Genomic DNA, 13,828 nt, shown 5'->3' on the forward strand with positions numbered 1-13,828 from the left:
GCAAATGATCAGATGGTCTAGGCCTCCCTGGATTCATTTCCCTTTTGTGTGTGGGTGTGCTCCTGTGGATCGAGCAGGGCCTCCTGATTGCTGGGTAAGCATCTACCACTGAGCACAGCCCAGCCCCTCATCTCTCCCATTCTGGTTTCAAAATGTTTGATTCTTGTGCAGTAAGAGCTGTCTTGAGTTCTGTTCAGGTTGGATCACCTCATTGGCTGGCTCCCGGAGTCTGCAAGTGGCCTCTTTGATGCCTGTTTGTTGTTGTTGTTTAATTTTTATTGTTGTTGTTTGTTTCTTTCTGTTTCCTGGGATTGAACTCAAGGACACTCAACCACTGAGCCACATCCCCAACCCTTTTTTATATTTGATTTAGAGACAGGGCCTCACTAAGTTCCTGAGGCTGGCTTTGAACTCACGATCCTCCTGTCTCAGCCTCCCAAGCCTCTGGGATTACAGGTGGGCACCACTGCACCTGGCTGATCCCTGGTCTTTGATGGATACCTGTTAACTTCTCCAGTACTGACGGGTTGCTTTCCCTCTTTTTTTTTTTCAATGCAACCTCACATTACGTATGAACCATTAGAGCCATCCAAGTGTGGAGCACCTGCCTAGCAAGTGTGAGCACTGGTTCAATCCCCAGCATAAATAAATAGACAAGAAAAAAAGCAGGGATTTGTGATCTCCCATAACAGGAAGTCTGGGGTGAGGTCGATCAGGGCTGGTTAACTCAGGGCGTCGCACCAGTGTTATCAATAATCGAGATTCTTCCCATCTTCGGCCTCAGCGTCCTCCGCATCCTCAGGTTGGAGTTCCTCACGGTCACAAGTTCCAGGCATTCCGTCCCCTGGCAAGGTCCAGAGGAAGAAAAGGGACAGACTTTTACTGTGTGTCTCACTGTGAAGGAAACCCTTCCCCAACAGCCTCTTATCAGAATCCCCTTTGACCTACGCTAACATCTCATTAAAAATCACGACTCCGGCCGGGTGCCTTGTCTCTTGCCTGTCATCCCAGCGGCTCAGGAGGCTGAGGCAGGAGGATCGCGAGTTCAGGCCCAGCCTCAGCAACTCAGCAAGGCGCTAAGCAACGATTGTTGTGTGGCTCCAAATGGTGTCACATGCCCCAACCTAAACAGTCACTGGCAAGGGACCAAGATGACCCAGCGGGCCCAGACCAAGGACGGTCACTTCTCAGAGTGGGACTTCAGGGGGAGTGGCCGTCCCACGGCTCTGTCTTGCTTGGGCTGAGTCCCATTGGTGACTCCTGTCATCCACTTATTCAGAGTGACAGAGGCCTTATAAAGCCCCCCCACCTCATCGCGGGCTCTCCACCTACCTCTTCTCTCCGAGGCCACGCCCCCTTGCCAGTGCTCAAATCTTCCTTTGCATTGGCTGTTCCCTCTGTTCCTGCTGCTGGGGATGCTTTCCCCACCACCGTGCCCAGCCCTGTGTCCCCTCTTGAAAGGGACACTTGTGATTCCGTTTACGGTTCACTCAGATACTCCAGGACACTCTCCTCCTTGCCAGGTCCTCAACCCAAGCACATCCGCAAAGTCCTCTCTGCCAAATAAGGGCACGTGTGCAGGCTCTAGGACAGGCCCTGGCCATCTTCAGAGACCGCGGGCTACTGTGTTCCCCTCCCCTGTGCACCCGGCTGTAGAAAGTCTAGATTCCCTTTCCCCCCCGAGACCTGGCCCTGCCTGACTCTGTCATGCACCCCACCTGGCTCTTACCCGACCTTTGGCACAGGTTCTCAGTAATAGGGAACTTGATTGTGGCCAGGCCAAGGGCTGACCTGAGTCCAGACTCAGCTGGAGCTAGACTCTGACGGCAAGACGTCGACAGGCGCGTCACCCACGTCACTTCTGGGATGAGCGCCCCTTCAGCTCTCTCCCTCCTCCTCTTCTTCCATGAGTTGGTCGAGACGCAGGCGTGAAGGATGGAGCCCAAGCAGCCACCGAAGACCATGAAGAGGAAGCCACTTAGTGATGATCCAGCACAAGACACATGAAGCTTGGGCGCTGCCACGGGGAAGCCCCAGATGGCCTCGGCAATTCTCTCTCTTGGTAGGAAAAAGAAAAACATTCCTCATTAGCGGTAAAACCAAATACTTATCTTTGGGCAGAATAATGGCCCCCAGAGATGTCCCCAGAACTGAGATTATATTAAGTTAGACAGCAAGAAGGAAGTTGAGGTCACAGATGAAATTAAGTCACTCATCAGCTGATCTTAAAATACAGGCGTCCTCCTTCTTCCATAGTTTCACTTCCCATGGTCTCAGCTACTCATAGCCAACTGTGGTCTGAAAATATGGAAAATTCCAGAAATAAACAATTCATAAGTTTGTTTTTTGGTTTTTTTTTTTTAGCACACTGTGTTCTGAGTAGCAGGATGTAATCTCGTGCAGTCCTTCTCCATCCAGCCTGGGACGTGAATCTTCCCTCTGTCCAGTGTATCCACGATGTATATGCTACCTGCCCGTTAATCACTTAGTAGCTCTCTAGGTTATCAGATTAACTGTCATAGTATTGCAGTCTTTGTGTTCGAGAAACATCCATTTTTTCTTAGTAACTTCCCCAAAACACAAGAGTAATGATGCCAGCGATTCAGATGTGTCAGAGAGAAGCCATAAAATGTTTGCTTTAAGTGAAAAGGTGAATGCTCTTGACTTAATAAGCAAAGAAAAAAAGTCCGGCGCTGAGGTTGCTAAGAGCTGCTGAAAACCAATCTTCTATCTGTGAATTTGCAAAAAAGGAAAAGGAAATTCACGCTGGTTTTTCTGTGGCACCTCAAACTGCAAAAATTACAGCCACAGTGCACGATAAGCGCTTAGTCAAGACGGAAATGTCACTGAATTCCGTCGCAGGTCTGTATGTAGAGGGAAATAACAGAGCACGGACAGAGCGGGTACCCTCGGTGGCCTCAGACCCCCAGTGGGGTTCTTGGAACACATCGCCCGTGGATAGGGGGTGGGTTGATCCACTTTCCACGATGGTTATGCCTTAGGCGACCGACTTAGAGGGAGAGAAGGCTGATTCGGGCTCACAGTTTGGGCGGTTGCAGCTCACGGTCCGTGGGTGGCGGTCTGGGGCAGGACAGGACGTCATGGCGGGAGCATGTGAGAAAGTTAAGCTGATCACCTGATGGCACCCAGGTGCTAAAGAGAGAGACAGAGGCAGGACCAGGGCCACCCCGTGGGACCCAGGACTCCAACCAGGCTCCTCCTCTTACGTTCCACCCCCTCACAACAGCACCAAGGGCTGGTGACCAGGCCTTCATACATGCGCCTCAGGGGACACTTATGGGAATCACCCTGCATTCTATAGGGGAGTCCAAAGCAATCACCCGGATCCTTTAAGGAGGAAGAGAGAGGCATAAGAGGAGGATATGGGAAGGGATTTGAAGATGCTGGCGGCTTTGATGAAGGAGGGAGGCAGGTGGCCTCCAAAATCCAGAAACCCCAAAGAAAAGGCCTCCCCCCCACACACTCCAGAAGGACCCCGCCCTGTGGCACCTACACATCAGCCCAGTGAGGCCCAGTTTGGACTCCCGATGCCCAGATCTGCAAGAATAAACGTGACGCTTTAAGCCCCTGAGTTTCAGTCATTTGTGACGGTCGCTGTAGGAAACTCACCAAAGGCTGGTCCAGGCCTCCTGCCCTGGATCTTTCTCCGTCTTCAAAATCCCTGATTAATAATAACAATCCTGCAGGGCCCTGGGGCACACACCTGTAATCCCAGCAGCTCCGGAGGCTGAGGCAGGAGGATCTCGCGTTTAAAGCCAGCCTCAGCAACTTAGTGAAACCCGGTCTCAAAATAAAAATCAAAAAGGTGTGGGGACCGTGGCTCAGTGGTCGGAGCCCTTGGGTTCAATCCTCAGCACCAATAATGATAATAACAACGACAACAATAACCCAAACCAGCGTCTTCACCGGCAAACTGCTGATCTCTTTTCGTGTGCCTGAGACGGTCTCAGCACACTGGGCTTTTTGTCATATGGAAGCCACACAGCGATCCTATACAGAATCCATAAAGCCTTAAATAGAAATGTGGGGAAAGAAAAGGCTGAAACCCAGACTCGAACGTCAATCTCAAGTGCTAGGAAAGAACAGCACAATAAAGTCAAAGAAAACAGAATCAAAGAAATAAAAGCCAAGTGCACAAAGGAAAGAAATGTTGTCACTGTGGTTGTGATTGAAATCAGAACGCACTAAAGGCGAAAACCCCAAATAGGTAATACACAAGATCCACTAGGTCACGGGTTATTGTTGCTCATTTGGAAAGACTATTAAAAGGGGTGCAGCTGCAACTCATCATTGATTAAAAATAAAAAGGGGGGGGGTGCACCAACTACCAAAATAAAGCAAGTGCCAACTTCCCTGCAGATCTCAAAATTCCAAGCGAATGCAACTAGTTTTTCAGTGAATCACGTTCACTTCGCACATGAGGAAAACTGGAGCATAGAGAGGTTGACGACTCCCCCCAGGTCACACAGCGCGTAGGCAGCAGAGCCGGGATTTGAACCCGGGTCCAGGGATCCAGAACCAACTCGCTCAGCCTCTGCGCGTTGGCGCCACCTCGCGCCCGCTCTGGGATCCCGGTTTCCGGGTCCTGCTTCCAGCGAGGCCCCGCCCCCTCTCGCGCTCGGCGTGGAGGCCCCGCCCCCTCTCGCGCTCCGCGTGGAGGCCCCGCCTCCCTGGCCAGCAAGGGCCGAAGCTGCGCCCGCCCTGAGGGCTGAGCCTCTTCACCCGGCTCCTTCTGGACTTGGTCCGAGTTTCTCCCTCGTCACTTTCCTTCCTTCCCGGGCCTTGCTCACCTCTGTTCCCGCCGCAGGTTCCAAGTCGAGGCCGTGTTCTTGCTTGATCTGTCTCGAGGAGACTTAAAAGAGTGTCCCCGGACGAAGGGCGTCACCTGGATTGTGCAGGAGACACTGACCGCGCGTCAGAACCGGGCCTGGGCGGGACCCAGGCACTGCCTTATGAAGATCCACCTGAGACTCCCGCCCCAAGAAATAAATGTTCTTTTTTCTAATCGCTAAGGTTTTGCAACCAGGAAAATTATATAAAATTTTCTTTTTTTTTTTTTTTAATACTCAGGGCACTTGACCACTGAGCCACATCCCAGCCCTATTTTGTATTTTATTTAGAGACAGGGTCTCACTGAGTTCTTAGCGCCTCATTTTTGCTGAGGCTGGCTGTGAACTCGCGATCCTCCTGCCTCAGCCTCCCCAGCAGCAGGGTGACAGGCGCCTGCCACTGCACCTGGCTATAAAATATACTTTTAAAGGAGCTGAGCAAATGGGGTTATCAATACAGAAAACTATCTACATTAAATATACAACCAGTGATGTCTGAAGCCCTGGAGCAAAGCCCAAGTTCTTTTTTTTTTTTTTTAATATTTATTTTTTTAGTTTTCGGTGGACACAGCATCTTGTTTGTATGTGGTGCTGAGGATCGAACCAGGCCACACGCATGCCAGGCCAACGCATCCCCTAAAGCCCAAGTTCTTTTGCATCAAAATCACCCGGAGGTGGTGGCTGGGTCCCGCCCTAGAGTCCCTGCTTTGGTGGGACTGAGTGGGGTTTGGAACTTAGTGTTCTGGCAGCTGCTGCTGCTGCTGCTGGTCCAGGGACCACACTTTGAAAACTACTGCCTCCCAACCATTTATGGCTCTCTGAGGTCATATTGTCCCTTAGGAATTACGGCCATGCTTGCAAACGATGACATTTCCATCAACAAGGGGCCACATATAGGATTTGGTCCCTGAGATGGTATCACCTCGTGACCTCATGTGTCGCTTTAGTTTGTGTACGTACTCCACGTTTGCACCACAAAATCATGACACAGTCCTCGGAATGTGTCCCCATTGTTCTGTGACGAGTGACTGTACATAAAAGTAATCCTGTTCAGTGACATATCATGACACAATGGTAATGAGCTCTGATGGCCCAACATGAACCTCAGGGCCGATCTGACCAACACCCGTCGCACGTCAACTGAACCATGTGCCACCCGCCTGCCGTTCGCGCCTAGGTGCCATCCTGAGGGAGGCAGATGCCTCCTCTTTCCTCCCAGTGGCAGTGGCAGTCTGTGGCTGTGACCTTTTTATTGTCTGCTCAAAAATGTGGAGTCAAGGTGGAGGGATCTGAAGAGAGGGCCCTTATTCTGTTTCCTAGACAAACCAAAACAGAGCGGTGGAGATTAAAACCTCAAGCCTGTCTCTCTCCCCACCGCTCGCCCGGAGTCCTCTGCTAGCACTGTATTCACGTGGTGCCTAATTATTGACTTACCGTCCCACTTTCTCAAGGGCTTATGGGTTCCCCAAGGGCAGGACGTTCTTTGGTGTAAATTTAAAAAAAAAAAATTGTGTACTGAAGAGAGGCCGATGTTCCTAGCCCTGTGCAGTCTGTGCTGATAAACGGGGGATCACACCTGGTGGAGACGCTGCACGCACGTGTGAGGCTCGGGTGTGCACGGAGACTTCGCGGGTGCAGGGCTGGGGACCGGGGGCTGGGGGCTTGTTGGTGGGACTCCACTGTGTGCACATTCCAGTGAGGGTGTCGGTGAGCGTGTCCCCAGGCCTGCGGATCAAGCATGCGTTGGCACTCAGGTGTGCAGACCTTCCAAAGTCACCAGTGAGGGGCTGGGTGAGAGCCATGAGCCTAGAGCGTGGAGCCTGGGATCATCCCCAGGAGGGGGGGGAGCGGGAGAGAGAGGGGGAGAGGAATTCACCAGTGAGAATCCGTGACCACCAGTGGTGTTGGAGGCACTGGTGACACTCAGGTCACCCTGGGGACAGTGTGAAGGAGCTGCCCTGTCCCCTACCCGTGTGAGTGCAGGTGCTGGACTGGTGACACGCCCTGGTCTCCGTGGTTCTGCGTGACGCTGGCCCTGGATCTGCCTCCCTTTCAGGGTCTCCCTGCCCTTTGTGTCTCAGGCTCCTGGGACCCTCACGGGTGGGACTGTGGGTGACCGTGCCACACTTACGTGTCTCCCTGCAGGGCCAGGAGGCGGGGCTCTGTGGTGCTACCGTCAAGGAGGCTCTCTGGGAAGTGAGCAGCTGGAGATTAGATTTCACGGGGTCACGGGAGGAAATCGGGGAGAAGGACCCGGAGCCGGCGGGCGGGGGGGTCGGATCACTGTGAGGACAGTCACGAGGCTCCTGTTGATTGGGCACCTGCCGGGACCTACCCCTCACCTCATGTGTTTACATCCACTCCTTGTTGTTGTTCAGTATCCTACAACCCGTGTTTATATCATAGTAATAATCACAGGGTGTGCTCATGAGGTTTCATATGGGTACAGATCCCTTTACAGAGAGACCTTACTTTCTCTTATCCACTGAAGGGAGGAGTAAATCGATGCTCAGAGAGGTAAGTTCACCTGCCCACAGCCACTCAGCAAGCAGGTGGCAGAGTCAGAATCCCTAACCACTGCGCTACCCACCCCCAAGGCCGGGCTCACCCAGTGGCCTTGGAAGGCACAAAGTGTTGTTGTGTTGTGCTGTGGTGACGGCTGACGTCTGGAGACTAGATTCCATGGCTCTTATCTGTGCCAGCCTCCCCGCTAGGGGTCTTAATAGTGATGGCGATGGCCAATGCTCTGTGGTACTCGGCAAGAGCTGGGCCTCCTCCAAACACCGTGGCCTGGATCACCTCACTGACCCTGCACCAGCACCCTGCAGAAGACAGGATCCCTGCGCCCATGGGGCCTTGGGGGCGGGGCTGTGCACAGGGTTGTGCAGTTGCCAGGACGTGAGCCCAGGCCGTCTGGCTCCCTGGGCTTTTCTCTGAATTCACGGCCCCCGTAATCTTACACACACACACACACACACACACACACACACACACACACACGCACACACACACACACGGTATAGGAAGAAGCAATACCCACTTGACAGATGAGAAGACTGAGGCTCAGACTCGTGCTCACTCACAGAGCCATGTCCCCGTCCCCGGTCAGCCCCTCTGCGCCACTGACCCTGTCCTCTCTGGAGCTCCTGCAGGGCTGCGCTCAGCCCCATCCAGCCCCGAGCTCCCAGCCTCTCTCCCTTTCTAGGCTGCCCGGGCAGGTGCCCTGGGATGACAGGGGCCACCACCCTCGGCTGCCTTGTCAGTGCCTGAGAACCCTCCTTCCCCATGCAGGGACCCCAAGCCACCTATGTATTGCAAATGACCTCAAGTCCTGCCTACTGGCCATGGTGGCCTTGCCTTGTCCAACGCTAGGTGCCAGGCTTTCTGCCCCCAGCCTGCTCTCCCTCCACCTGTGTCCATGGCCTGGGCCGGGAAGGTCCCCACTCGGGGGAGGGCGCCCCCTCCTTCCCTCCCAAGTCCTTATCTTGCACCTTCTCCCTTCCCACGGCCCAGGTGCATAAAACCGCGAGGGGGCCAGCCCTGCCGTGTCACCATGTCCCTCCTGCGCCCGCTGCTGCTGGCCCTGGCCCTGGTGGCTGTGCCGGGTGCCCAGGGCGCCTGCCCGGTGCCGGCCGACCTCAAGCGGGAGGATGGGACTCGCACCTGCGCCAAGCTCTACGACAAGAGCGACCCCTACTACGACAACTGCTGCCGGGGCGCCGAGCTCTCGGTGGAGCCGGGCGCCGACCTGCCCTTCCTGCCCTCGGGCTGGGCCAACACGGCGTCCTCGCTGGTGGTGGCGCCGCGCTGCGAGCTCACCGTGTGGTCCCGCGCGGGCAAGGCCGGCAAGACGCACAAGTTCTCGTCCGGCTCCTACCCGCGCCTGGAGGAGCTGCGCCGGGGCATCTTCGGGGACTGGTCCAACGCCATCTCCGCGCTGTACTGCAGGTGCCTGCGCCCCGGGGCCGCCCCAGCCGCCACCCAGAGACACCAGTCCTGGGTGTCCCCACGTCCAAGGTCCCCGGCACCTCACCCCAGCCTGGGCCAGGCAGCCCCTGCCCCTTGGATCCCTCAGCTCCCTAAACTCAGACCCCGCCCCCCTTCTGGAATGATCCACTTGCTCCCCCCCCAGATGTGCTCCCCAGGGAGGATCGCCTGAGGGGAGCAGCCCCAGGCCCACGCCAGCCTCCTGCTGCAGACTGTCACATCTAAAGCTCCCCACCCAACTCTGGGACTCTCAGGCTTTAACCCACCAGCCCTGGAGACCCCAGGACCGTTCCAGGACACCCCTCCCAGCCGCCCTGGGGCTCCCCACCCACCTGCACCCCCTAGATCAGCCCCAACCCTCAAATCAGTCCAAGAGTCCCCAGCCCAGCCCTGGAGGCCCCTGAGCCCACCCTACACTCAAATACCCAGGTCCCCAGACGCTGGCACCTGCTGTGTCACCCCCAAAGCAGCCCAGGCGCGCTCCCCAAGAGCCCCGGGAGCCCCGGCCACACTCTCCCGGGCCAGCAGCCCCGCTCCCCAACTCGGAGCCCTGGACCCCCACCCCAGCTCCCCACCACGCCCTGGACCCGAGCCCTAACAGCCCGGTGACCATTTCGGATTTCGTTGCAGGTGCTACTGATCCCGAGGGACGCACCGCAGCCCCCGCCCACCCCGGCCTCAAGACCCTGGAGGAGGGCGCCTTCAGCCCGCCACCCGCCACCCTCTCTGCAATACAGCCCTTGACAAGTTGTCCGTCTGCCATCTAGTGCTTGGGACCACGTCCACGCAGGACTGGGTGGGACTGTGGGACAGCGGTTGGCCATGCAAATGCCCGGGAGGGTGGCCCAGCCACCTGCTCTGCTGTGGAGTTGGGGTGGGACGCAGAGACGCGCGGGAGGAGCCGGCTGGTGGCTGCGTAGTGAAACGTCTCTATGCTTTGGGTACAAATCCTGCCCTGAGCCGCTCTGGCCCTCAGGTAGCTGGGACCCTCAGGAGATGGGTCTGGGACACCAGGGGCCTTCAGGGCCCTGGCCACCCCCAACCCAGGCACGGTGGAGTGGTCTGCTAGAGCTTGACCTTGGGGTGGGGTTGAGAACTTCTAATCCCCTCCCCCCACACATGGAAGATACTTTAGCTCAAATCTGGATGTTTCTGTGTCCCCACCCTAGGGACAAGTGCCCTTGGGGACATCTGGGTTTGGAGACCTTGGGGGACTAGAGCAGAGACACAGGGATGGTGGGGGGAGGGGCATGGGGACAGCTTGGGGCATGATGACTGGCACGGGCTGGGGCCGGAGGGGACTTGGGAAGAGTCTAGGGGTTAAGAGACAGAGGAGAAATGGTGGAGGGATGTCCAGTGGTCTGTACTGGGGAGGAGTGGGAAGAAATCACAGAGGTCAGGGTCAGCGCAAAAAGTCCAGGGCTCATGAAGATGCTGGAGGGCCAAGGGCTGGAGGATTTGCAAAGGAGAAATGAACCGAGGGAAGTTCTAGGGAGGGGAGAAGGGCGGCGAGCACCAGGGCGGCGCCCAGCATCCCAGGGCACAGGTGGCCGTTCATTCACTCACGGAAGTTTATTGAGCACCTACTATCTGACAAGCACTGACTTTGCAAGGAGTGGCCCTGCCTCTGGAGCTCAGAGTGCCAGACATTCAGGGATGAGTGAAGGTTTCAGGGGAGAAGCCAAGGTCGGGGTCAAAGGTCAGGGGGTGCTCCGGGGTCAGGGGAGGCTCTGGGAGGCCCAGGGTCAGCCCGTCATTCCCTGAGCTGCACAGACACGGAGGAGTCGGTCACCCTGGTCCGGCGAAGCCCACCGGGCTCCATGCGGTTCTTGGTCTTGTGCAGGAAGTGGACGAAGCGCACCCCGGGGCCGTACTGGCGGAACACGTGGGACACCTGGGGGGGGAGGGAGTCCTGGTTAGACCCCACCTGCTCCCCTCCGCCCGCGAGGTCGTGGGAAAGCAGCGGCTGTCGCGTGGGGGCGCCTCACCTGGACCCAGTGGCCAGCGGGGCCACGCCCAGAGCTCCGGGGGGCCACGTGGTGCTGCGCGATGACCGTGCGACGGTCCGCGGCCAGCAGCCACACGTGCAGCTCGTAGACGCACTGGTCCAGCCGGCTGTCCTCGTACCTGCAGGCGGGGTCGGGCCTCGGGCTGCCACCACGTCCCAACAACCGCGTCCCCTCCCGCACTCAATACCCCCCCATCCAGTCTGCAGGCCCAGCCTGGACGGCCCTGGCAGCCAAGGGACCAAGATAGCCCCACGCCCTGTCCTCAGGGGACTCACAGTCCAGGGGGACAGTGACTTCTGGTTGGGATGGAAGGGGGGGCGCAGGCAGAGGGGTCAGGATGGGACGGGGACCCAGAGCCCTGGGGCAAACCCATGTGACCCAGCAGGGGGTGGTCAGGGAGGGCTTCCTCCCCAGCCTTGTGCTACCGACTCCTGCCGTCAAGGGAGGCCATCCTGGGCCGGGGCTCAGAGGTAGAGCACTCGCCTGGCACATGAGGCAGGAGGCCATCCCCAGCACCACATTAAAAAAAAAAAAAACCTAAATAAACAAAATAAAGGTATTGTGTCCATCTACAACTAAAAAAAAGCCTGTGTGTGTGTGTGTGTGTGTGTGTGTGTGTGTGTTCTCATATATATGAATCCATCCCAAGAATAACAGAGAAGCTGGGCACAGTGGCACATGCTTGTAACCTAGCAACTATGGAGGCCGAGGCAGGAGGATCACAAGTTAGAGGCCAGCCTTAGCAACTTAGTGAGATCCTGTTCAAAATAAGAAAATAAAGGGCTGGGGATGTGGTTCAGGGGTAGACTGCCCCTGGGTTCAGTTCCCAGGACCAGAAAGAAAGGAAAAACAATAACAGAGGGGACAAGCATTCATACAAAAAGGAACAGCCTCAGGGAAGCCCAAAGATTTAGGGACCTGGAAAGGCTGAAACCTGAGAGACTCAGAGTACGGGCCAGAGAGCTGGGGCCTGCAGCGTGGGGCCGGGGTCAGTGAGGAGCTCAGTGTCGGGGAGCAGGGGAGTCTGGGCTCTGGGGAGTCCCTGGGCCGCCAAGCGCATGCGCGGGCACGCACCAGTCCATGACGGTGATGTCCGGCTGCTCGTCGTCCAGCAGCTCCTCCCACAGGCCCTCGGCCAGGAGGCTCACGCACTGCTGCTTCACCGTCCAGCTGTAGAGGGGGGCAGGGGAGGTGGGGTCTGGCACCCGCTGTGACCCACCCGCGCTGCGCCTGACCGTGTGGCTCCCACCGCCCCCTGGAGTCGATGCAATCTGAACCCTTTGTGCAGATGGGAAAACTGAGGCTTAAGATCAAAGTCAAGCAGCAAAGAAGTGGCAGAGCCAGGACCCAACCCAGGCCTGTGCGACTCCAAGCCACCAAGTCCCACCGTCTCATCCACTGCACAGAGCGGGGATTCGGATAATGGAGGACAGGTGTGGCCTCAGGTGACTCTTCCCATCCTGGGGAAAGAGGCTGAGAACAGTAACAGTAAAGGTGGAATGGGCTGAGCACCTACTGGGTGCTGGGCGAGGAGCCAGCCCCGTGCTGCCCGCTTGGCCCCCATCCTCTCTCATGACCAACCCTGTTGACAGCAGAAAAGGAGGCCCAGAGAGGCCAAGTCAGTTTCTGCAGGCTGCCCAGCGAAGACGGCTGCAGCAGGGAATCTGGGGCAGGCCCCAGAGCCTGCGGCTCACCTGAGGTTCTGCTGGAGCATCTCTGTTCTGATGTGCCATCCCCGGAAATTGCCTGGGGTGGAAGAGGCAAGGGTCAGCTGGTTCCTCTGGGGGGCCACCCTCCCCTAGCGCCGCTGGGAGCACCTACCTAGAGCCTCCAGGGGCTGCCGGGTGGGGCCGGTAGGGGGTGCTGGCTGGTAAATGTTGATCCCTGAAATGCACAAAGGGGGAGCCTCAGGCCAGTCCTTCCGCACTGTTACCTCCCTGCCCTGGGGTGGCACTGGAAGGGCAGGGAGCAGTGACTCAGACCCCGGGAGAGGTCGGTATCCGGAGGGGGATGCGGTGAAACGGGGGAGAGAGGCACCCAGAGACAGAGACAGGCAGAGGCTGGGACGCCCAGGGAGACGCAGGTGGGGGCAGAGACGCTAGGACGTGGAGATGCGGGGCAGGACAGAGGGACGCAGGGACAGACACAGGACAAGAGAGGAAACGAGAAGGATGAAAAGGTGGAGGGGGGTGGGAACAACAGACAGGGAAACTGAGCCGCCAAGAGGAAGATCCAGACGGTCCGGGTGGCGCCGGTGCAGCGTCCGCACCTTCGGGGTTGGGCGAGCGCAGCAGGTTGCGGTAGAGCGGCCGCCGCACGAGCAGCAGCTTCCAGGTGAGGCGCGGGGGCAGCTGCAGGCGCCCGCCCAGGGGCCTCCACTCGTCCAGCAGCAGCTGCCGCGCGTGGGCCTCCGCGGGCGGCTCGGGCTGCGGGAGCTGCGGGCTCTCGGGGGTGGCTGGCGACAGCGGCGACGGCGGGGACGGCGGCGACGGCGGGGACGGCGGCGGCTCCTGGGGGCTCTGGGGCGCGTCAGCCCCCGTCCCGCCGCCGAGCGCGTCGCGGTCCCGCTGCGCCTCCATCGCCCGGGTCTGCGCGACTGTCGCGGCTCCGCGGGGCTCGGGTTACCTGGGGGGCGGGGCGCCGCAGCCGGGGGCGGTGGGGGCGGCGCTGCGCCCGGGGCCACCTCCCTCCTCCCGGGGTTCCGCCCCCCACGCCCCGCCCCATTCCCGGGGCCACCTGAGGCCCCGCTGGCCCCGCAGAGGGTGTGACACCTCGTTAAGGGACCCGGCAGGTGAGGGGCCCTTGACCCCGACCCCCTCCCCGTCCTGTCCCTCCGCGGAGGTCGCCAGCCTCGGTCCCTCCCCGGCGCCCTCGCCCTCGGCCTGCCATTCTCGGTCCCGGGCAGTAAGGAGAGGCCCAGGGAGGCGCAGAGGCCAAGGTGGGGACCTGGGGAGTCGCAGAGGGGGACAGGGCGGGGCTGCT

General features: G+C 58.2%; 2 protein-coding genes across 2 annotated transcripts; one reads left to right on the forward strand and one right to left on the reverse strand.

Moving 5' to 3' along the window:
* Positions 1–8,403: 8,403 nt before the first annotated feature.
* Sycn (syncollin) lies at positions 8,404–9,477 on the forward strand. The gene is made up of 2 exons (XM_040280146.2): positions 8,404–8,798; positions 9,468–9,477. Exons 1-2 carry the CDS (start codon positions 8,404–8,406, stop codon positions 9,475–9,477), a joined length of 405 nt encoding a protein of 134 aa, XP_040136080.1.
* A 913-nt stretch (positions 9,478–10,390) lies between these two features.
* On the reverse strand, positions 10,391–13,478 carry Nccrp1 (NCCRP1, F-box associated domain containing). The gene is made up of 6 exons (XM_013363390.3): positions 13,116–13,478; positions 12,668–12,730; positions 12,541–12,592; positions 11,921–12,016; positions 10,826–10,964; positions 10,391–10,731 (listed from the first exon to the last, which is right to left on the reverse strand). Exons 1-6 carry the CDS (start codon positions 13,423–13,425, stop codon positions 10,591–10,593), a joined length of 801 nt encoding a protein of 266 aa, XP_013218844.2. The 5' UTR covers positions 13,426–13,478; the 3' UTR covers positions 10,391–10,590.
* Positions 13,479–13,828: the final 350 nt, after the last annotated feature.

The sequence above is a fragment of the Ictidomys tridecemlineatus genome, chromosome 15, assembly GCF_052094955.1.
Source record: "Ictidomys tridecemlineatus isolate mIctTri1 chromosome 15, mIctTri1.hap1, whole genome shotgun sequence".
Classification (NCBI taxonomy): Eukaryota; Metazoa; Chordata; class Mammalia; order Rodentia; family Sciuridae; genus Ictidomys; species Ictidomys tridecemlineatus.

Excerpts from the sequence above, each read along its gene's own strand:
- Sycn (XM_040280146.2), top strand. The coding sequence starts at position 8,404 with ATGTCCCTCCTGCGCCCGCTGCTGCTGGCCCTGGCCCTGGTGGCTGTG.
- Nccrp1 (XM_013363390.3), bottom strand. The coding sequence starts at position 13,425 with ATGGAGGCGCAGCGGGACCGCGACGCGCTCGGCGGCGGGACGGGGGCT. Across the intron at positions 12,731-13,115 it reads GCGCTCGCCCAACCCCGAAG|GGATCAACATTTACCAGCCA; the intron begins GTGCGGACGCTG and ends TGTGCATTTCAG. Across the intron at positions 12,017-12,540 it reads ATGCTCCAGCAGAACCTCAG|CTGGACGGTGAAGCAGCAGT; the intron begins GTGAGCCGCAGG and ends CCCCCTCTACAG.